Source organism: Taudactylus pleione, unplaced genomic scaffold, assembly GCF_031769625.1.
Source record: "Taudactylus pleione unplaced genomic scaffold, aTauple2 ptg000227l, whole genome shotgun sequence".
NCBI classification, from domain to species: domain Eukaryota; kingdom Metazoa; phylum Chordata; class Amphibia; order Anura; family Myobatrachidae; genus Taudactylus; species Taudactylus pleione.
The window spans coordinates 1020650-1043581 of record NW_028284629.1 but is presented as its reverse complement, the minus strand read 5'-3'; the positions used below and the strand labels follow the sequence as shown (position 1 = coordinate 1043581).

At 44.0% G+C, this 22932-nt stretch overlaps 1 protein-coding gene across 11 annotated transcripts in view; it reads left to right on the top strand.

The window, feature by feature from the left end:
* The window catches only part of LOC148517069 (phosphofurin acidic cluster sorting protein 2-like), a 358464-nt gene that overhangs the window by 223759 nt on the left and 111773 nt on the right, over nt 1–22932 (top strand). For 6 of the 11 annotated variants that reach the window (XM_088479161.1, XM_088479156.1, XM_088479160.1 and 3 more), the window contains exons 19-24: nt 1638–1767; nt 9496–9546; nt 12411–12453; nt 17999–18041; nt 20468–20603; nt 21248–21474. In XM_088479161.1, the coding sequence (XP_088335287.1) occupies nt 1638–1767; nt 9496–9546; nt 12411–12453; nt 17999–18041; nt 20468–20603; nt 21248–21474 (630 nt within the window). The remainder of the gene's footprint in view (nt 1–1637; nt 1768–9495; nt 9547–12410; nt 12454–17998; nt 18042–20467; nt 20604–21247; nt 21475–22932) is intronic. The other 5 variants (XM_088479164.1, XM_088479166.1, XM_088479165.1 and 2 more) reach the window with 2 other exon arrangements.

The window sequence follows — 22932 nt, the reverse complement described above, 5'->3', positions numbered from 1 at the left end:
CTTGGCAATGTTTTTGTTTTCTTGGGGCATTGGGCATGGCACTCAGCCCTGCCCTCTTCTCAGTTTGGCTCTCTGTTCTCATTAACAGTAGGAATACCCATCGTCGATGGCTCAAACCATCAATGGTTTCCAGTCATCGATGTTAAATACTGATGGAACAATTGATGGTGAGCTCTTAAATGGCCATCCCTTGCAAAGACTTTCAGGCTTCTGCGATGCCTTCCAGGCTTTAGTGAGACTCCACCAAGTTGAAGCGCTATGCGCCCTCAGGCATTAGTCAGTAATCCTGCGTCAGCAGTGTTAGGTTGCAGGAAACACAGCCGGAGGACACAGCTGAGGAGGGAGGCACTTCTGGACTTCGCCCGACCAATAAGTCATGTTAAATACTGTTCGCATATTAGTAAGTACCACTCCGAGAGATATGCTGCTGGCAGTTATCATTATTAAATGGAGTTATATATAAGGAGCACTTCATGCTGTGTCTATATATGTGTAACATCTATACTACCTTAAAGTGTTGGCATGTGTGAAACCTTTTTTTGCATCATGCGCTCTATAATTTTTGTTTTAAACTGGCTAGAATGGAGTGGGCAATAAGTGGCCCTCCAGCTGTTGTTGAACTACACATCCCAGCATGCCTTGCAACAGTTTTAGAATAGTCAAATAGCAAATGTGTAGTTCTTCAATAGTTGGGGCCACTTATTGACCACCCTCTAGATCAGGGGTGGGGAACCTTTTTTTTTTACCGAGGGCCAATTGGATATTTATAACATAATTTTCGAGCCCAGTGCAGGCTATGCCCCCTCAGTGTGACGTAACATGGAGGGGGCAGGACCACAATCGCCGTGATTACAGCAATGCCTGGAGCATCTTCAGGATGCTTCGGGGAGCTGTAAGGGGCAATGTTGTGCAGTCTGAAGCGTCCTAAGGACGCTCCAGATGGCACTGCTGCATAGATTCTGGCTACAGGGTGCCATAATAGGCTAACAGAAAAAAGTTTCTAGATTTATTGAATTTCGAGTCCTGTCTGCAGTTGCCTTGGCAGGACCAGACCAAATGATTTTGCGGGCCTTATACGACCCGCGAGCCGGACTTTCCCCACCCCTGCTCTAGATGGTCCATCATAGTAAAGAATAGTAGAGATTAGAGGATGAATAGGTTCTAAATCAGAGGTGGGGAACCTTTTTTGTGCCGAGGGCCATATTGATATATATATATCATTATTCATGGGCCCAGTGCAGGCCATGCCCCCTCCATGTGACGTCACACGGGGGTGAGGCCAGAAGTGGCGGTGATTACAGGAGAGGATGCTCCGGGGAGCTATAAGGGCAGCGGTATGACTGTCTGGAGTATCCTAAGGATGCTCCAGGCGACATTGCTGCATAGATTCTGGCTGCAGGATGCCATTCTAGGCACCCTGCTAGCCAGATGAGACTTGCAGAAAAAAAGCTCAGAGGGCCAGACCAAATGATACCGCTGGCCTTATACTGCTCCCGGGCCTCAGGTTCCCCATCCCTGTTCTAAATGATCAATACCTCTGAAAACTTTTCGGGTAGATTATAAAGTACCTGATTTGGTGTGTTTTTTTGTTTGTTTTCTAGTACATTGACATATTAAGATTTTTTCTTTTTCTATAGATTTTCCACCACTCTCTACAGTTCAGGACCCTCCAGATGTGGTGTCACGTGTTACACAATACATTGCTGGCGCAAACTGTGCCCATCAGCTGCCCATAGCAGAAGCTATGTTAACATACAAACAAAAAAGGTATTTTGCGTGTCTTTTTACAGTTAACAATACATTTATTTATACTAATTGTTGTATTGTTTGAAGAAAGTTATTTTTTCATGGTTTGTGTTTTTGTTTTGCGTTTTTGCAATATTGACCTGTTGCCAAAACGTATGCTAATATATTTTAAGAAACCTTATTTAAAAAAACAATACAAAATATAGCTATAAAATGGATTGTTAGTAGGCGGAAAATAGAGACAAGGATTACTGACAACATATATGAGGTGCAGCACTATTCTGTATAATGCAATACATTGAAATACCCCTCCATTACTTTGTAGGTATATAATGAATAAGTGCACTTAGCCAAACACCTTTTAGATGGTTTATCAATAACACTAACCCATAGCCAAAAGCCGGCAGTCACATATGAAGACTTAGTGGCTCATCTGTACAAGCTGTCGGTTTTCTCTGAAATGTGAATGCATATGTCATGCAGAGTCTGTCACCAGAAAGTACTATTTATGTTATGTTTCAACTGCGCAGATAATGAATTCGAATTTCTTTTTTTCCTCATTAAACACTGCTGGTTTAGTATAATTTATTCTAACATGCCATAGCAAATGGACACAAGCTGTGCATTTCAAGAATCACAATTTTCTATTTTGCTTTTTTGTATTATATTATTTTTGTATTCTTCTGATGAATCTAATGGACTAAGGGACCTTTTTATTAAGAGGACTTGCTGAATAACTTTTGCTGCCAATGTCAAGCTGGGGATTTTATGTATGTTCCTTTGTTAGAGGCTGTACAAACCACTGCAGAACGTCACGCCTCGATTATACCCCCCTATCATAAACAATATATTGTTATTAATCCGGTGCAGGATTGCAAACATTTATTTACTCTACCCACGTTCAGTGTAGCTTTGCTGAAAGAATTGTGCTTGGTACTGAATAAGCCCATGACACCACTATACAGAAAATGCTTTTTCTTCTTCGGGTTCCTTAGCGTCCACAGGAATTACCTTGGGATATATAGTTGGACAGCGTCCATTGCACCAAATAGCAAAGCTTTGGAGCTCCAAGCATGCACTGGTCCTCCTTCCCTATATACCCCGCCCCAGCCACAGGCATTCAGTTTTTCTGTCTCACCTGTTATAACAACGGGACTCCTAAGCTCTTTTCTTTTATGTTTTATCTTAAGTTATGAAACTTCAGAGGTTAGCGGTATTAGCTCCAGTAATGACGCTCTACTGCGGCTCCATCTACCTCCACCGACGCTGAAACACCAGTATCGCTGTAAGCCCTGAGGTTCTCGGCAGGCCTCAGCTTGGCTTAGCTGGCGGCCTAAAGATGCTGAGGCCCGGGACTGCGGTTGGGTAAACGGAGATGTCAGGTAAGGATTCCTCTCGGGGAATCATGCGCAAGCAGTCCCTAGCCTCTGGTGTTGAGACATGCCAGAGGCCGCTGCGAGTGAAAGACGCTTTGCGATTCCTCACTAAAGCGCAGGGGATCATATCGTCTGTTGCCGGGGACGGGTGGTAAGACGCACTAGTCAACGTCTTATTACATTGTAGTGCAGCGTACCCGGCCGTCAAATTCGCAGCTTAGGGGAGATAAGGCGCCCCCCGGTCGCTCCTCCCCACAGACGCCAACTTCCGGGTACGGATTCCCGCATCAGGTATAAATGACCACCTCATGTGTGAGATGCGCGCAGTTCAGCGTCTGTCCACGGCTGCAGTATGTGGTTTGCAGAAGTTTGGTCTGTCTCTCTTATATAACTCTCCTTTGGGTATGGCATATTAGCGTACTCTATATAATACCATCCCCCTCCGGGGGCCGGTTTAGTTGATTGAGTCCATATTGCTGTAGCAGTTGGTCATGTTTTTGCATTTTAATGTGACTGTATGACAGCTGCTGTATGTACACTACCTATGTTTTAAAAACTGTCAGGTACTGCTATCACTGTGTTTTTCCTTATCCCTCTGAGGGTGGGGTGTGTCACTGATAGTGTAAGTCACTTTGCATTTAGACTTGCATAACTTGAATATCTTGTACATTTGATTATGTCAGATAAGGATGAGTCCTCCGGTGCTTATAACCTGTAAGTCCTGTGTCGCAGGCCTGTCTGAGCAGGATGTTAATTTGAATGAGTTATGTAAAAACTGTAGCAAGAGACAGTTACCTAGTACATCTGGCACTCCTGCAACAGCACCAGTGCCGTCGTGGATGGCTATCACACCTGAGGTCCTGTCCTATCTAATAGGCAAGGCCACGGAGGTATGGACTCCAGCTGTGGGGATACCTCAGGCTATGGGGTTCCCACAGCAGGTACAACCTATGTGTTTGCCCCCCATGAATCCCTGTTGGGCTGACATGGCTGCTCACTCTAGCCAGAGTATACTACCTTCTTCAGCCTCTCTGCAGGTAGAAAGGCCGGTGGTAGTAAGGAAGCAGGGGCATAGAAGGGGTTCTCGCCAGGTGTTGCTTCAAGAGTCGGACTCAACCTTCTCGTCAGACAAGGATTCTCAGACTTCTGGGTCAGCCTCGGTAAAGGAGGATCATCAATCCTTGGTGGATGTTCCCTGGTCTGTCCTCAGTATTCAGGAGGAGGAGGTTGCACCGACATCTAAGGAAGTGGTCTTTAGACGTCAGGCTGTGGCCAAAGACTATTTCCCGCATTCGGGACAATTGACAAATTTCATGTCTGAGGCATGGGAAACTACTAGCAAGCATTTTATGCCCACTAAGAAGGTAACCTCTCAAAACCCATTTGCACCAGGAGCGTGTAGTAAATGGGAGGTCTCCGCCACAGTAGATGCTCATGTCACTAGATTAATTAGGAGCGCTACATTGCCTATTCCGGCAGCATCCTCCTTAAAGGAGAGTTCGGATAAGAAACTTGATACTTATCTTAAATCAATGTTTTCTTTATCTGGGCCATCACCAGACCTGCTACGGCTGTAGTTTGGGTGGCAAAGGCTATGGAAGATTGGATGAAGTCTCTGAGGGAGACTATGGTCGACTCAACAAGAGAGCCGAAGTTCCTTCTGGACCAGATACAGGAGGCGGCTGTGTACCTGGGGGAAGCAGGTATTGACGCAGGCATCATGGCATCTAGGGTCTCAGCTAACTCTGTGGCAGCCCGGAGGACCCTTTGGCTAAGGAACTGGAAGGCAGATCCAGGGTCTAAAAAGGGTCTAGAATCTTTACCTTTCGCAGGCAAGGTGCTGTTTGGACCAGGATTAGATGACATTATGACTTTGTTGGCTACACCGAGGTCTGCAGAGTTACCATCTACTTCTAGAAGGCAGTTGTCATCCCGGTCTTTTCGTAGACAAAATAAGAAGAAGAAACAGTCCTCGGCCAGACAGGGTCAGTCTCACAGAGGACCACCCAGGAAGTCTTGGTCAACCAAGCGCCCGGGATCCAAGTCAGACAGTAAGCCTGATGTCTGATGGGGCGGGCCTCCCCCTTGAGGATGTCAGGGTTGGAGGCCGACTGTTACAGTTCTCCCAGGCTTGGCATCAGACAACTACAGATGCCTGGGTGCGAGAACTGGTTGCTCACAGTTATACCATAACATTCCGAAGGCATCCCCCTCAGAGGTTTGTGGTTACAAATCTCCCTGTGGACCCAGTTAGAGTCTCGGCCTATCGAGAATCTGTGGGGGCCCTCCAGAACTCAGGAGTCATAGTCCCAGTTCCTGTGATGCAACAGGGAAGGTGCTACTACTCAAATTTATTTTTTATCCTAAAACCCAATGGGTCGCACCGTCCTATCCTGAATCTAAAATCTTTCAACAGATTTGTCAGGGTACCGAAGTTCCGTATGAAGACTCTACGGTCAATTATGCTGGCAATGGAGCCGGGAGACTTCATGGTTTCGCTGGACATTCAGGGTGCATATCTGCATGTTCTGATTGCAGAATACCACCAGACCTTTCTCCGGTTTGCAATGGATCAGCAACATTTTCAATTTCAGGCTCTACCCTTCAGTCTGGCCACAGCCCCTTGGGTATTTACAAAGATAATGTCAGTTATGAAGGCTCATCTCAGGCGACAAGGAGTCAGGATACTGCCATATCTAGATGACCTACTGATATTGGCCCAGTCTCAGGAGATGTTGCAATGTCATCTACGAATGACTATTGTTTGCTTACAGGAGCACGGCTGGGTGATCAACTGGAAGAAGTCTTCCCTGTCAACGACTCAGCGAATGGTGCACCTGGGGGCACGACTGGACTCTTTACAACAGAGGATCTTTCTGCCGGAGGACAAGATTGTGGCCCTAAAGTCTAGGGTGCACAGTCTATCGTGCAAGCAAGTAGTGCCAGTACACTTTGCTATGCAGATTCTGGGCTCCATGGTAACCACATTTGACATGGAGGCTTATGCCCAGTTCCACTCCAGGGCCCTACAGCTGTGGATCCTGGCCCAGTGGGATGGTCAGCATAATCAGATAAAGCATCAGATGATTTATGGATGGAGACGACTCACTTAGACAAGGGTCGTCCGTTATGGGTCCCGGAATGGGTACTCCTCACCACAGACGCAAGTTTAAGAGGATGGGGAGCAGTGATCAGTCAGCACACCTTTCAGGGAAGGTGGACAGACCAAGAAAGCCATCTACCAATAAATATATTGGAGCTTCGGTCGGTGCACAGGGCACTTCTTCTGGCGCAGGACCTTCTTCAGGGCAGGTCTGTCCAGGTTCAGTCCGACAATGTGATGGCAGTGGCCTACATAAACCATCAAGGAGGCACACGAAGTCCGGCAGCCATTAAGGAGGTGGCAAAAATTCTGCTGTGGGCAGAGAACCATCTTCCTGCGATCTCTGCAATTTTTATCCCAGGTGTTCTCAACTGGGAAGCGGACTTCCTAAGTCACCAGGACATACATGCCGGAGAATGGGCTCTCCGTCCAGGTGGACAGGTGGGTGTTACCAGATGTAGAGCCGATGGCGTCACGTCACAACCACAAGGTCCCCAGGTACAGGTCCAGGACAAGGGACCCCTCAACAGCCTTCGTGGACGCCCTGACGGTGAGATGGAATTTCAGGTTAGCATTCCTGTTTCCTCCAATCTCCCTCCTCTCAAGGGTTGTCAAGAAATTCAAACAGGAAGGTGGCAGGATGATTCTAATAGCTCCTGCCTGGCCCAGGAGAAATTGGTTTTCGTATCTGACACGGCTATCAATAGACAGTCCGTTTCCACTGCCTCTGTGACAGGACCTGTTAATGTTAATGCCCTGTTAATGCCCGTGTCTTTACCAGGATTTACCTCAGCTGGCTTTGACAGCTTGGCTCTTGAGTCTTCCGTTTTAAAGGCCAGGGCGTTTTCTCAGTTAGTGATACAGATGATGCTAAGAGCAAGGAAGCCTGCTTCTGCTCGCATCTATCACAGGATTTGGCGGTAATATTTTCTGTTGTGTTACAACAGGAAATATGATTCAAAGATATTCAAGGTGGCTAGGGTACTTGGTTTTCTCCAGGCTGGATTAGACTTAGGTCTTCGTCTGGCTACCTTGAGAGTCCAAGTTTCGGCGTTGACTGTTTGGTTTCAGCGCAAGATTGCTCCACTGCCGGCTGTTAGAACATTCATGCAGGGGGTACAGCGTCTGCAACCTCCATTCCTCCTACCGGTAGCACCGTGGGATTTGTCTCTGGTTCTTAGGACACTGCAGACGCATCCCTTTGAACTCTTGGATAAGGTGGACTTGAGATGGCTGACGGCGAAGATGCTTTTTCTCCTGGCTATCTCTTCAGCTCGCAGAGTGTCTGACCTGGCAGCTCTGTCATATCGCTCTCCCTATTTGGTGTTTCATCAGAATAGAGCTATCCTCCGTACCAAAGCGGGCTACCTTTCCATATTAATGAGGAAATTATAGTCTCGGCCTTTCAGTCTTCAGACCTGTCTACAGGTGAAGCTTCCCTTGATGTGGTTCGAGCCCTGAGGATCTATGTGGATCGGACCAAGTCCAGCAGGAAAACAGATTCTCTATTTGAGTTGTATGGATTCCACAAAAGAGGTTGGCCAGCAAATAAACAGACTTTGTCCTGCTGGCTCCGTATGACCATTTCCCAGGTCTATACTCAGGCTAATCTCCCTGTTCCTAACAGGGTGACAGCCCATTCCACTCGGTCTGTCGGACCATCGTGGGTGGTAAGACAGGGCGCTCTGCAAGGCAGCCACCTGGTCTTCCGTGAGTACGGTCATAAAGTTCTATACTTTTGATACGTATGCCTCCCAGGATGCTTCCTTTGGCGGCTGATTCTCCTATCTTCTCAGGAGCGTCCCCACCCTAAGGGAACTGCTTTAGGACGTAGCAAGGTAATTCCTGTGGACCCTATGGTACTCGAAGAAGAAATACAGAATTATGGTATAACATACCTTTTGATTATTCTTTTTCTTGAAGGTCCTTAGGGTCCACAAGGCACCCACCCTGACGCATCTGGCCTCAGATGGACCTGTTCTTAAAGCTTTATATCACAGATTCCCTCTTCGCTTGTTGAGTGTTTTCTTGTGAAATGTTTCTTCCTTCTCCATTCTCCGTCTCTTGCCGCGAGGCTTGATCATGAACTGAATGCATGTGGCTGGCGGCGGGGTATTTAGGGAAGGAGGACCAGTGCATACTGGGAGCTCCAAAGCTTTGCTGTTTGGTGCAATGGATGCTGTCCAACTATATATCCCAAGGTAATTCCTGTGGACCCTATGGACCTCGAAGAAAAAGAATAATTAAAAGATATGTTATACCATAATTTTGCTGTGTTTCTATATTTTTCCTTGTTAGTAGTTAATCTCATTGTGCTTACACCTTTTGCTTCTGCAATGGTGCTTTCTATTCTATTTAATTAAATTAACATAGCCTATTGCTGTGATGCTTTAAAGAGCTCTGATGCCTCCTTTAAATCAAAAGGTTCATCTGACCTTTCAAACAGAACTTATGAAACCACAAGTTTATGCTGCTGAGTTCATTGAGATGTCTTTCAATAAGGAAGAAATAAGTCCTTTTTTTAATTCAATTACTTAATGTTCTACGATGTCTTGTAAATAATTAATAGCAACAAGAAAGGTATCTTGTATAAATAAATGTCACTTATATTATCTTTCTGTTTTTCTTATGATGTTGCACTTGCTTGAAAAATAAACTGTATATAAGTGCAACATCTTAAGGAAAAATAGAAAGACAATATAAGTGACATTGTTTTCATACAAGGAACTTTTCTTGTTGCTATTATTTACAAGACATCGCAGAACATTAAGGAACTGAACATAAAAATTACTGTTTTCTTCCTTATTGGTAAAACATCTCAATGAACTCAGCTCCATAATATTTGTAAGAGATTTCTATTCTTACTACAAAATAGTTTAAGGACTTGTGGTTACTTATTATTAAATAAAGTTGTAACAAATGAGTAAACTAATGTGTGCCTTTGATCTATGGCCCTGATTCTCTGATGATCCGTGGGTCAGCGGTAATCAATGATTGGCAATCCATCTGCGGATTGGGGAAAAAATGCATGTTAAAAATCCCAGACTCACCGACCCCAACCATTTTCTTTATTGGGATCGGCAATTGAGAGCCAGCCATTGGCAGAACGGGGAATTGCAGCAATCAGTCACCAGATGTACTTGGTATAATTGAAATGTTTATGGTCTCTAACAGAATGGGTGTGAGTGGGAGCAATGCTGTAATATAACTTTATTTTTTTCCTATTCTTATTTTTTTTCTTTTTTCCATTTGTGGTTGCGTCCTGAAAAGGAAAAAAAGTTTTCATTTTGATTTTACCTTAAGGTATCATGTCTTCTCGCGGTAACCAGTTTTCTTCTCTACCCTTTTCTGCATTGATATGCTTTGTTTAACATGACACGCAAGTTACGGATGCTTAGCTGGAGGTGGACATTATGAATTGCTGAACCTAAAAACTGTTAGTAGTTTCTAACTATATTGTAAATTATTGCAATATACAAGTCATTGACGCCCTCTTCATCCAGTATATCAAATTCTAGGTCACTGTGTTTAGTTGTGATGAGAACACTTGTCACCACCATCCAGCATAGATATTGTGGTGTGTGTATGTGTATATATATATATATATATATATATATATATATATAGTATATGATTCAGAGGTGCACGCAGTGTCTGTGCCGCACGCAGTAGGCCAATGTTTTAGGTCTGAGTTGCACTGCACATGTGTCCCGATGGTTACAGTCAGGAAGCACAGAAGGAACTTGGACACAAGAGCTGTGGATATCAGTGGAAGTTAACTGGCGGTTAGACAGACGCGGGAGTGTCACTGACAGCAACTGGGTGTAAAGACGCAGCAGCGGTGACACAGGACGCCATGTTCAGAGGGCGAAATTGCACCGATCATACGGCTGGCGCACGATTCAATGGTGGATCCGATGATGCAGCGATGGTGTGTTTAAAGATGCACCGAGACGGATTAGTGCCAAGTGGGCTTCTCAGTATGTACAGCCTGTGGGCTTCTCAGTATGCACAGCCTGTGGGCTTCTCAGTATGCACAGCCTGTGGGCTTCTCAGTATGCACAGCCTGTGGGCTTCTCAGTATGCACAGCCTGTGGGCTTCTCAGTATGCACAGCCTGTGGGCTTCTCAGTATGCACAGCCTGTGGGCTTCTCAGTATGCACAGCCTGTGGGCTTCTCAGTATGCACAGCCTGTGGGCTTCTCAGTATGCACAGCCTGTGGGCTTCTCAGTATGCACAGCCTGTGGGCTTCTCAGTATGGACAGCCTGTGGGCTTCTCAGTGTGGACAGCCTGTGGGCTTCTCAGTGTGCACAGCCTGTGGGCTTCTCAGTATGGACAGACTGTGGGCTTCTCAGTATGGACAGACTGTGGGCTTCTCAGTATGGACAGACTGTGGGCTTCTCAGTGTGCACAGCCTGTGGGCTTCTCAGTATGGACAGCCTGTGGGCTTCTCAGTATGGACAGCCTGTGGGCTTCCCAGTGTGCACAGCCTGTGGGCTTCTCAGTGTGCACAGCCTGTGGGCTTCTCAGTGTGCACAGCCTGTGGGCTTCTCAGTGTGCACAGCCTGTGGGCTTCTCAGTATGGACAGACTGTGGGCTTCTCAGTATGGACAGACTGTGGGCTTCTCAGTGTGCACAGCCTGTGGGCTTCTCAGAGTGCACAGCCTGTGGGCTTCTCAGTGTGCACAGCCTGTGGGCTTCTCAGTATGGACAGCCTGTGGGCTTCCCAGTGTGCACAGCCTGTGGGCTTCTCAGTGTGCACAGCCTGTGGGCTTCTCAGTGTGCACAGCCTGTGGGCTTCTCAGTATGGACAGACTGTGGGCTTCTCAGTATGGACAGACTGTGGGCTTCTCAGTGTGCACAACCTGTGGGCTTCTCAGTGTGCACAGCCTGTGGGCTTCTCAGTGTGCACAGCCTGTGGGCTTCTCAGTATGCACAGAATCTGTTGCGGCATTTGAATAAAGGCGCGGCTTCGGCAAAACATGCGGTTGCGTCTGCGTCCACCTCTGAATCAGGCCCATACTGTTTTGCAGATTTTCAGCATCCTATAGCTTGCAGGGTTAAACATTGTTTTCGTCTGTTTGGGATATAACAGAATAAAGCACCTAGCCTTGTTATTGAATGCGAAGGCATTAAAAAAAATAAAAAATCAGCTTGGTTTTGTTATATCCAAATATATATATATTTTTTCTGGGGTAAAATAAATTAACATATTTACAGCTGGTTCTGCTTGTTTTTGTTATATATTTACAATTGTATATGCTGCAGTGTCCCCCTACTGCCTCCCTGCTAGCTTGTCACGGCAATCTGCTGTAGCATGTTGTGCCCGTAGTTATTACCTGCATAGCAACTGATCAGTTTTAAATGTCAAGTTTTTAGCTTAATTGCTTTTAGTTTTTGATACAGTGCCAATGCATTTGTCAGCATGTATATCAGTACGATGTAGACTTTAAGATAGCATGTTAATAACTTGGCTAGCCCAATTTATTCTTAGTGATTAAGAACTTTTTAATATTAAATATATATATATATTTGGAGATTAAGAAATAAAAAAACAAAATTGCTTGTCTGGTTTTTCGCCTCTTAAAAAACTTCTGTGATTCCGGCTTCAATTAACATTCACAAAACTGAAGTCCAGTCTGAAGTTTTATTTCTCATAATTGAATAGGCATATAATGTAACATTCTAGGTTTTTATTTATAAACTGCTGTTCCTGATGTGTGTGTTCATTATTTGGGATTCAACTTCAGTGTATTTGCTACAGAGGACTCAAGGCATAAATGACCTTTTAGTTGCTGATGTCTCTTTCTTGCATTATTGAAACCTTAGCAAAAAATAAATTTAATTAGCAAATTTGTGTTTCCTCCATGAAAAGTATTCATTGATATATAGAAGGTTTTTGTTTTTTTTTAATTAAATTCTCAAACTTGAGCCATAAACAAGCATTAGTGAGTGTCCCAGAGGGAAAACAGCAGACTTTTTACTTTGTGTGTTTCAACAATTGACATAAATATTAAAATGTCAACTATGGTTATGACCCAGACAATGTGCCTGAGCTTTTTGAAGATTTTCAGAAATAAGTGCTTGCCGCATGCTGACTTTGATGTAAGGACTTTTAGTCTTCTACTAATGCTTGAGTTCTTGCTTTGAAGCTCATCTAATTTTTCTATAATATTTCTTCTAGTCCGGATGAGGATTCCTCACAGAAATTCATCCCTTTTGTAGGGGTACGTATACTTGGAATAGGATGTTACCACGGCAATATTTATTAAACATAATACTGTTCTTGTCCAAAATGTTGTAGCTTGTACTAATCATGATTAGCCCTTAAGCCGCATACACACTGAACCATATGCTCCATGAGCGATATCATTAAGTGCTTTCCCTGAACTGCCGGGCTCAATGGGAATGACATTGAGCGTACACACTGAACGATATTGAACGCTATGAATGAGAACGATATCATTAGCATCCATAGTATTCAATTTATCGTCTAGTGTGTATGAGCCTTTACACATGGGTATGGGGCATAAAATAGTATTACTTGTCACTCGGATACAATGTACAATTCATTAGTTGTGTAAAGTGCCAGCTACATCTTTCTGCAGTTTCTGTAAGAAGTTTTTTCCTCCTATGCTTCTTCTCATTCTCAATTCCTATTACTCAGGCTGAAAAGGGAGATTTTAAGTTTACCCTTTCTTGGATTACTTAATTTATTTTGGTCCCAAGCTTTTAAGACTTCTTAAGTCTGTTTGTCTGACCTGATATAAAATAAAATAAAATAAAAACTGAAGTGGCTGCTATTTGATATACACTATACGTGTGTGTAAGTATTAACACACTCACAGACGAAAGTAATAAACCATTTCTAAGCTATGGATACTCTGATAATGATCAGTCAATCCATACAATTATTAGGGGTGTGCATCGGCCACTTTTCGTGTTTTGGTTCTGGATCTTTCTTCGTGTTTTGGATCTGGATTGGTTTTGCCAAAACCACCCTTCCGTGTTTTGGGTTCTGGGTTTTGTGTTTTGGATCTGTATTTTTTCTTAAAAAATAAAAAAAAACGCTAAAATCACATAAAATGGGCCTTTTTTTGTTCCTACGCTATTAATAACCCCAATAACATTAATTTCCACTCTTTTCCACTCTATTCTGAACACCTCACACCTCACAATATTGTTTTTAGGCCAAAAGGTTGCACCGAGGTAGCTGGATGACTATGCTAAGCGACACAAGTGGGCGGCACAAACACGTGGCCCATCTAGGAGTGGCACTGCAGTGGCAGACAGGAAGCCAATCAGCGTTATGGTTCCCATTTGCATGTAGCACGAACCCGGGAGATCCGTGCTACATGCATCTGTGTGATTGGCACAGAGCAATGACAGGTCCATGAGACCCGTCTGTGCTGCTGTGCTAAAAAAAAAAAAAACCTGTGTAAAAAAAGAAAAAAATGGCGTGCACCCCCCCAAAAAAGAGCAACCAGCCCTGGGCATTAGTAACCCAGTGCTGGGTGTGCTTAAATACAGGGGACAAACGACGTAGGGGTCCCCTGTACTTAAGCACAACCAGCACCGGGCTAGTCAGAACCAGCGCTGGTTGCCAAAATACGGGGGACAAACGACGTAGGGGTCCCCCGTATTCTGCGCAACCAGCTCTGGGCTCTGATCCAGTCCTGGTTCTGGAAATACGGGGGAAAAAAATTAGTAGGGTTCCCCTGTATGTTCCAGAACCAGCACTGGACTTTTTCTAGCGGGGGGCTGATGCCACAGCCAGGGGAGCCCTTTCACCGGGCCCCCCAGCCGCAGCATCAGCCCTGACCACTAGTCAGCCCAGGCCGGGGATTCCTGGAGAGCTGGGGACCCCCCCAATAAAGGGGGTCACCCTCTCCAGGGCACCCCAGGCCCAGGCTGATAGCCCGGGGCTATCCCCGCCACCCCTGGTGGCGGTGGGTGGCGGGTTGATTGTGTGGTGTGGTGTAAATAAAGAATATCAAACATTGTCTTTACAAGTAGAACTGCAAGTCCCAGCAAGCCTGCCCCGCATGCTGGTACTTGGAGAACCACAAGTACCAGCATGCAGGGCATTAAGGGCCCACTAGTACCTGTAGTTCACCTGTAAAAAAAATGTTTAAAAAAACACAGGACACACACACCGTGACAGTATAAGTTTATTAAACATACATACACACACACACACATGTACACATACTCACCTATGTAACCTGTAGCATCGGTCCACTTGTCCGGTAAAGTATCCATAGGGGACCTGTGAAAAAAAACATACTCACCATCTCCTATGCAAGGTTCTGTCCTCTTCGTTCCAAAGTAGGCATCCCCGGCCTTGGCAAAAAAAAAAAAACGAAAACGCGATCCACGAACTTAGTACCGTTCTGTCGAACGCTACTTCCCGAATGAGAGCTTAGCGGCGGGGTATCACCATGGAAACCCCGCTGCTAAGCGTTCATTGGCTGAGAGAGGTCATCTCCCGTCTCTCAGCCAATGAACGGCTCCCTCCATTGTAGTCTATGGTGGGAGCCGCAGGGTAAACTTTTTTTTACCACAGCAGCACAGACGGGTCTCACGGACCCGTCAGTGCTCTGTGTCAATGACACAGTTGCAAGTAGCACGGATCTCCTGGTCCGTGCGTGCATCTGTGTCATTGAAATACACAGCAGCACAGACGGGTCTCACTGACCCATCTGTGCTCTGTGTCACTGTCAATCACACAGATGCATGTAGCACGGATCTCACGAGTCCGTGCTACATGCAAATGAGCACCATAATGCTGATTGGCTGAGAGCCGTGACAGACGGCTCTGTCAGCCAATCAGCACTTTGCCCATTAAAGGCAAAGGCATTTTTTTTTAAATGGCCGCTCGAGGCAAAACCTCGAGATCCGACAGCAGATCTCGAGGTTTTGCCTCGGAAGAGGGATCCGGGGCAGACAGGGAGATCCGAGCTTGGGCTCGGATCGCCCCAGATCCCCGAAGTTCGGGTGGGGTCGGTTCTCAGGGAACCGAACCCGCTCATCCCTAACAATTATTGACTAGTCTGTGCAAAAATCATATGACCTGGTGGTACATTTATTTTATTACTATTTAATATTTAGTAATGGCTAACGCTCTACACTTTTACATTTCCCCATTAGTCCTTTTCACCCACGAAGACATGCTATATTATTCATATGATATGGAGAGAATGACAATTGATAACAATAATCTGATTTATAAGCTTTTTAATCAATTAGACCAGGCTCTGATACTTCCCAAAAGGATTTTTTCTGTATTTATAGAAGAAATCATGAAGAAATCAAACTTAATATAATTTGTGTTTTGTATTATTTAATTTTGTGTTTAATTTAAAAGATATTTATTATGAACATACTAGTTATAGCAAACACGAAATCATTCAGCCTTGAAACAAGTGAAGAACAACAAAATAAAAAAAGAACAAATCTTACTGATACCGTAATCTTAGTGCATGCAGGGTTTTCAGACATTCAGATAAGTGTGTACAAAAGTGTATTCAGTATCCTGCAGTGTAAGTTAGCAATTCCCCATTAGGAGCAGCTGTGTTTATGTGAGAAACATTGCCTCTTTCCAATAGTTGTGTAATAGGCACCGTGCAACGCGACGGGGGGTCCGACATATCGGGGAGTCCCCACACACGGTGCATTTGGGTGGCCGACTGCCCGATATGCCAGCTCCCCCCTCCCCTACCCGCATACCGCTGCATGGGATCGCACATCGCATCCCCTGATCGACTGAACCTGCAGTAAGATCAAGGGATGCGATGTACTACCCCACGGGTGCGCGCTCGGTCCTACATCAGGCCAAAACACGGTACGATATAGCAGCCAAATCGTAACTATCCGTCGGATCGGCTGCTTTATCGCACCGTGCAGTGAAGCTTTAGTGAAGGTCCTGTTGATAGTCTAATAGATTTGTCATGTGCTAATTCTATATATCTAAAATGGATATATTTATAAGGCGTGATTTGACCTGCAAAACAAAAAACATTTTTTTGTTTTGATCTGGACTGAACTATCTCCCAATTCTTTCTTCCAAACCCATATAAATACCATTAATCCCATCCAGTTGCTGGTTTCCTGGATTTTTCATCCGGTTTCTGTGTGGTTGGTTTGCTCACTAGGATGAGTTTGGATCCAACTCACTTGTTACTAGTAAATGTACTGAGAGTCCCACTATTTGAAAAAGCACTCTAGTTCTCACGTGTCTTATTTTGTCACGTCTAATAGGTTGGTAGGTTAATTTACAAGGAGTGGCCAATTTATTATGCCCACCAGGCGATGTTATGCAAAGCAGGTATTCCGCAGATAATGCTGATGTAGGGTGTCTGAATCTGTATAAGAACGCAAAGCTGAATGTACAGTATGCAGAGACTAATATAGTGTATCACTTATGAAATAATGGGGAAACACATTATGGCAGACTTTGAATGTGGAATTGTTGGCATTTGCAGCAGCGGTGTGAGCATTAGCAAAATGGCTGCACCGAATTGTTCGAGTGCAGCGTTAAAGTGTACACAGAGTGGTCTGGCAGACCCAAAATTGGGTCTGCGTGCAAGGTCTGTGGTCGGCAACAGCTACTGGATGCTCGCGCGCGACGGAGAGACGGGCAACAGTGCATCAATATACAGATAATCTTAATTTAGGGACCATTCAGATGGCTTCTCAATGAACATTACGCTGCATATTACATTGTATGGTCTACAGAAGCAGAGGGCCTGTCCGAACGCCATTGCTATGTGCTACACACAGTGTAAAGCATTTCCGGTTTACTCAGAAATGCAGGAATTGGACAGTAAATTATTGGAAATGGGTCATGTGGTCTGATGATTCACGTTTTCAATTACAGTATGCAGATGATAGTGTCCGGATAGGGAGACAACAGCACAAAAGCATGGATCCATTTTTGCATAGTCACATTTCTTGAGGCTGGTGGAGGCAACGTTATGGAGATTGTTAGTCGTATTTGGGCTTATATCCCCCACAAAACATACAGACAGTTAGTAGATTCCATGCATAGAGGAATTCAAGCCGTATTAGGGTCAAAAGGTGACTACACAAAGTACTAACCCCGTGGTCATAATAATTTGGCCTTTCAGTGTATTTTTGTATCCGATTGACACTGGCTCCAGTGGCTCTGGTGTCTCAGTAAGTACCCAGGCCTTTTAGGGTATTGTTTTAATGGTGCATCTGTCTGAAAATCTGTCAGTTGTTTCAGGCCCCTATTGGGAAACTTTCCTTCCTGCTGCAGCTGATAGCATGTACATGTAATAGCCATAGAGATGTCATTTGGGCAATATTTTGTTTGCCACGTAGGCCTAGGTGAGCACGTCATTTCTGTCCTTCAGCTAATCTACAGTATTTCCATGTTGTTATTTTTAGGGACCTTGTTTTGAAAGTTAAAATGAAGAGGCGAGTGGGTGAGGGTGTTATGTTACATCTACAAGAAACTGAGAGATATACAGTTAAAGATAAATGTGACATTACACATGAATTGGACATAGCACTTTTATCCACAAAATATATCCGTAAATAGACTACCAACATTTAAAATAACATAGTTACTATAATATCTAGGTCATAGCACCTGCCATTAAAAAGTAATTTTTCAGAAAATTGTTACATAACACCTTCATCCACTTGCCTATTCAATTGTTCTTTTGGGATTGCAGTACTTTGACATAAAATATGAAAGTAATGTTGTTGTTTTTTTTAATTTAATATATATATCTATTTAAATAGGTGGTAAAAGTGGGTATTGTTGAGCAGTCCTCTGCAACCTCAGGTCAGTGTGCCATATTCCTTAATGAAAATAGCATTTTATTTAATATATTTTGTAAATTATTTCTTACTTTCCTGTGGAGTATAACAGTATAATTTAGACCACAGGTTCTCAAACTCGGTCCTCAGAACCCCAAACAGTGCATGTTTTCCAGGTCCCCTCACAGCATCACAAGAAAAATAATTAGCTCCACCTGTGGATCTTTTAAAATGTGTCAGTGAGTAATGAATACACCTGTGCTCCTGCTGGGTGACCTGGAAAGCGTGACCTGTGTGAGGTCCTGAGGACCAAGTTTGAGAACCACTGATTTAAATTGAGCGTGCGTTGAGTTTTAGGTTATCCACTTTCTTTATAATTTAATTAAGGTTTCATATACAAGTCTTTATTAGCAGTCACCTAATATGAATAATAATATAAAATAGTGCTTGCTCAGATCAACTTAATAGTCTCTCATAGGTGCATGAAAGGGAGGGCTTTAATCTAGACCAGAAAACAAGAAACAAAAATGTCCCATGGTACACTACAATAATCTAATTGCTGTCTATTGCGGTGTGCTGGGGGACATTTTTTTTCTTTCTTTTTTTCTAGTCATGACGTTTAATATGCCCTATTTGTCTACAACATGATCTATAAATGTTTAATGTTTTTTGTTAGAGTTATACGGTTTCCCCCTCCGCTTGTGGAGCTTGACTCCTTTGCTGCAAAGGACAAGTCCCCCCTTTCCAATTATGTGGCCCCCTTAGCAGCTATTGTCTGGTGATAACCTGTGGTCACTAGACAATATCGCCCAGCACTACGGGAAAAAAAAAAAAAAAAAAAAAACAGTTTTCCATAGATAGGGCACACTGGGGCAGATGTACTAAGCTCTGGAAAATGATAAATTGGAGAGTGATAAACTCGCAAACAATCCACTTCTAACTAATTTTTCAAACACAGCCTGTAACATGACAGTTAAGATAACGTAAGATAAAGATTCGATGCACGTTCCCGCTGGTCGTTGTTCAACATGCAGAAAGATCTCGATCTGTCTTTCACGATTTGACACACATCATTTTGTGTGTATGCACGATGAACAATGTCATGGACGATTTGTCGTCACTTTTCCTGCCCACTCCTCTCCTCCATATTGTGCCAGCCGACAGGGAGACCTAAGATGCATCATGAGGTTGTTCGCTGCCAAAAGATATTTTGCTAACGATTTGCAGTCGTTAGCAACCAATCTATATCGTTTGTACAATCGTTCCATGTGTATGCACAACATAGTTTGTCCGAGAGTGTTCTGGAGTTCAAGGGAAATCGTTAACTAGATTGGATCGTTACCTACATACCGTGTGTACCCACCTTTAGGAGCTGAGTGGGTTGGTAGTTTATCACTTCCCAATTTATCACTTTACGGAGCTTAGTACATCTCCCCAAAGTGCCATTCCCCTATCTTCCTTACTAGCCAGCACACACATGGGGGCACCCTGTATTGAAAGAGAGGAGTCTCCTCAAACAGTGTGTCACCTTACTAGTTATTGACTGGTGACCAGACAATAACTACAAAGGTATACAAAAAAAATAATTCACAGATTGGGGGGGATCTAAAGCCCATATCTCCCCCATTTTGTGTCAAATAAAAAAGGGCTCCTTCATTTAATGCAGTAGGTTGTCCAGTTTATATTATGGTAGGCCTTGTGGGCTATTATATTCTTCCTGCACATAGGAAGCATTTAAATCAAGAAAGTGAAAATGTGAAAAATGAAACTGCGTTTTCATATCAAGTGCAGATTTCTTTGTCAAAACTTACAAATAGATTCCTGCTATTTACTATTTTGGAAAGGTGGATGACTGGCGACACAAGAGCCACAAAGGGTATTCATAAAACTGAAAAGAAATGCTCGTTTGCCTTTGGTTCCCTTTCTTGAAATTCACCTAAAAAAAAACTTTAAAAGACAAATGGTATTTTCTGAAAATACCTCTTATGAAATAAACATGGTATAATGTGTGTGTGTACCACATAAAATAATCATTGATATTTCTATTTGCTCTTAATTTACAACATTCTCTATCTATATTTTTGTAAAGCAGCCAGGATAAAGCTAGATGTAACAACAATAGATAGAAGAACAGTCAGCAGCTGTTGTACAGAAAGGTATAGCTAATGGTATTACCGTGGTGTAGTTAAATGTTAGCAGTGCTACAGCGGTAGTAATCCGTAATAGTGTAGTTAGTAGTAAATTGTATTCACTGATAGGGGAAGATATTTGAGCAGTGTACAGCAAACCTATTTATTTTTGTATTAAAGACCAGTATATAGTGCTTAAAGTGAGTGTGGATAGGTATCCTCATAGAATGTGTACATCTCTTATCTGCAGTATATGCATTAGGGAGAGAGGCTGGATTTTGCATGTATAATGGCAGGCCTTTTGTCTATACATTTTATACAGGAGATTCAGATGATGCTGCACCATCCAGTTCCATCGTGCTATCATCCACTCCCCCATCTGTGTCATCAGTCATCAAGGAAGCATCTCCAACCCCACCTTCCTCCCCATCGGTTACAGCTGGCTTCTCCTCACCCAGGTAGAAAACAAGCAAATGCATCATCTTTTGCAGACACTCTTCTGTTTCCAATATTTGCTGGCTATCTTGCATCCTCTTTAGGCACTTTTCATTACAATTTTAAAGATATGGATCTATACCTCCATGCATATGTTTTAATACTCTTGTAGATTATCCAGATGTTTTTGATGCTAGTACAGATGTGTCCTTATGTATTTAGCCTCAATATGCCACGTGGAGTGAGATGCCAGACGCAACTGACCCGCCAGGTCCCGTGCAACTCTGCTAGCGTCCAGCATATTTTTTCGATGTAAATGCGTCTGTGCCCCCGCGATGCAACTAGGACGCACCAGGAGACTGCACTGATTACACTTGTATATCTGTGTGTGGCTGAGTCTGTATATGAAGCACAATGGAACTTGGTGTGGAAAAAAACAGCAGTTGCTGCATTGCAGCACTTTGTATACTGGTACAGACTGGAGACTGTCCCATTTTCGGCAAAAAACACCCTGTGCTAGCAGAGTCACACGAGATCTGGTGTGCAGAGAGGGGCTGATTGGTGTGACTGCAGCAATGATGTGTGTGGACACATCTGTATATGCTGGTTTCTCTTGACACATCTGGTTTATATGCATCCGTCTCAATGACCATTATTTATCTTGCAGCCAAAGCCCATTGGGTGAACTCATGGGGCTACAGTTGGATTACTGGGTTGCTGCCCCAGTCACTGAGAAAAAGAGAGATCCTGAGAAGAGGGAGTCCATGTCTGCCAAGAACACTTTGAAATGCACTTTCCGCTCGCTGCAGGTCAGCCGGCTTCCCAACAACAGCGACGTCCACGCTGCTCCTACCATGTCCATGACCGTTGTAACAAAGGAGAAAAACAAAAAAGGTAAAAGAAGTTACTACTATTGTACGCTTTTGGTGTACGATTGAATCATTTTGACAACCTGACAATGGTATTACCGTGGTGTAGTTAAATGTTACCTTAATTACAATAATAATTTGACTTTTCTTGAATGTAAAATTCTTTTGAGACAAGAAAAGGAAAGTTTAAGTATGTTATATAGCAAACAAACCTCATCCAACACAACATCACACTACATAGGTCTCCATCACTTATAATAGCTATACATAGGTGGCAGTGTCTGCAAATATATTGTAATAACAAAGAAAAGCCAGGTATGGTCCAACGCAGGTGATGGGGGAGGCAGCTGGTTAGGTCTCAGTATTGTACCAGGCTGTGGGCTCTGCATTGAATGCCAGTCACTAGAAAGTATTAATGGGCATGCTAAATTGCACGCACTTGTCAACTGCACCATGGGTGCCAAAATAGCTTGACGTGCACTGGTTTAATGCCTTACAAAAGTGAAGGTCGTAATTCAGAAGTATTTGAGCATTGAGACAAATAAAACATCAGGACTGAATTGGTATACGTTCAGGAAGCCGGCCGTCACAATGCCGACTGCCGCTTCCCTACTACTTAATCCCGGCGAGGGTTAAATGACAGGCGTCTAAATCTGGACGCCTGTCATTTTACCAACGCCAGGAGACCAGCGCCCGGCATCCCAATCGAAGAGATGCCGGCCACGGACAGCCGCGGGGGTTTAGGTTAGGGGCAACAGGGAGGGACTTAGGGTTAGGCACCCCCCCGGGACTTTAGGGTTAGGGTAGGGAGGGTTAGGGTTAGGCACCCCCCCGGGACTTTATGGTTAGGCTAGGGGTAGGGAGGGTTAGGCACCCCCGGGGGGAGGTTACGGTTAGGCACCCCTCCGGTGGACTTAGGTTTAGGCGGCGGGGAAGGGGGGTTAGGCACAGTGGGGGGAGGTTAGGGTTAGGCACCCTAAAGGAGGGTTAGGGGGTAGAATAGATTAGTTTATACTTACCTTAGGGACGATTGGGATTTCCTCCTCTGTCTGGCTCACGTTGCCGGGATTTGAACTGCTGGTCATGCGGCCGGCGGTGATTCATACCGAATGCGACTGAATTGCTGCACAATGTAAGTAGATATTATCTCAATGATGTTAGTGCTTTACAAATAGAATATAATTAGAAATAGCAACACATAGTTTACAACAACAAAGCAAATATTGGAAAAATATATTTGAATACCTTGACATCGGATTCAGCAGTTGGGGATATGGTTTCTGAATATCCCTTAAATACATTTCACAGTAAGTACATATCCATTTACACACAGCACTACAGTGGCACGCGGGGAGGGGTACATGTAAGGGCTAAAGACCACAGGGCTATGCTTGCCATATAGCACATTTGTAAAGGCTAAACATTTTGTCACCTGTTCTCCCACCAAACAACAAGAGTTCAAATGAAGTGGACTCAATAAATC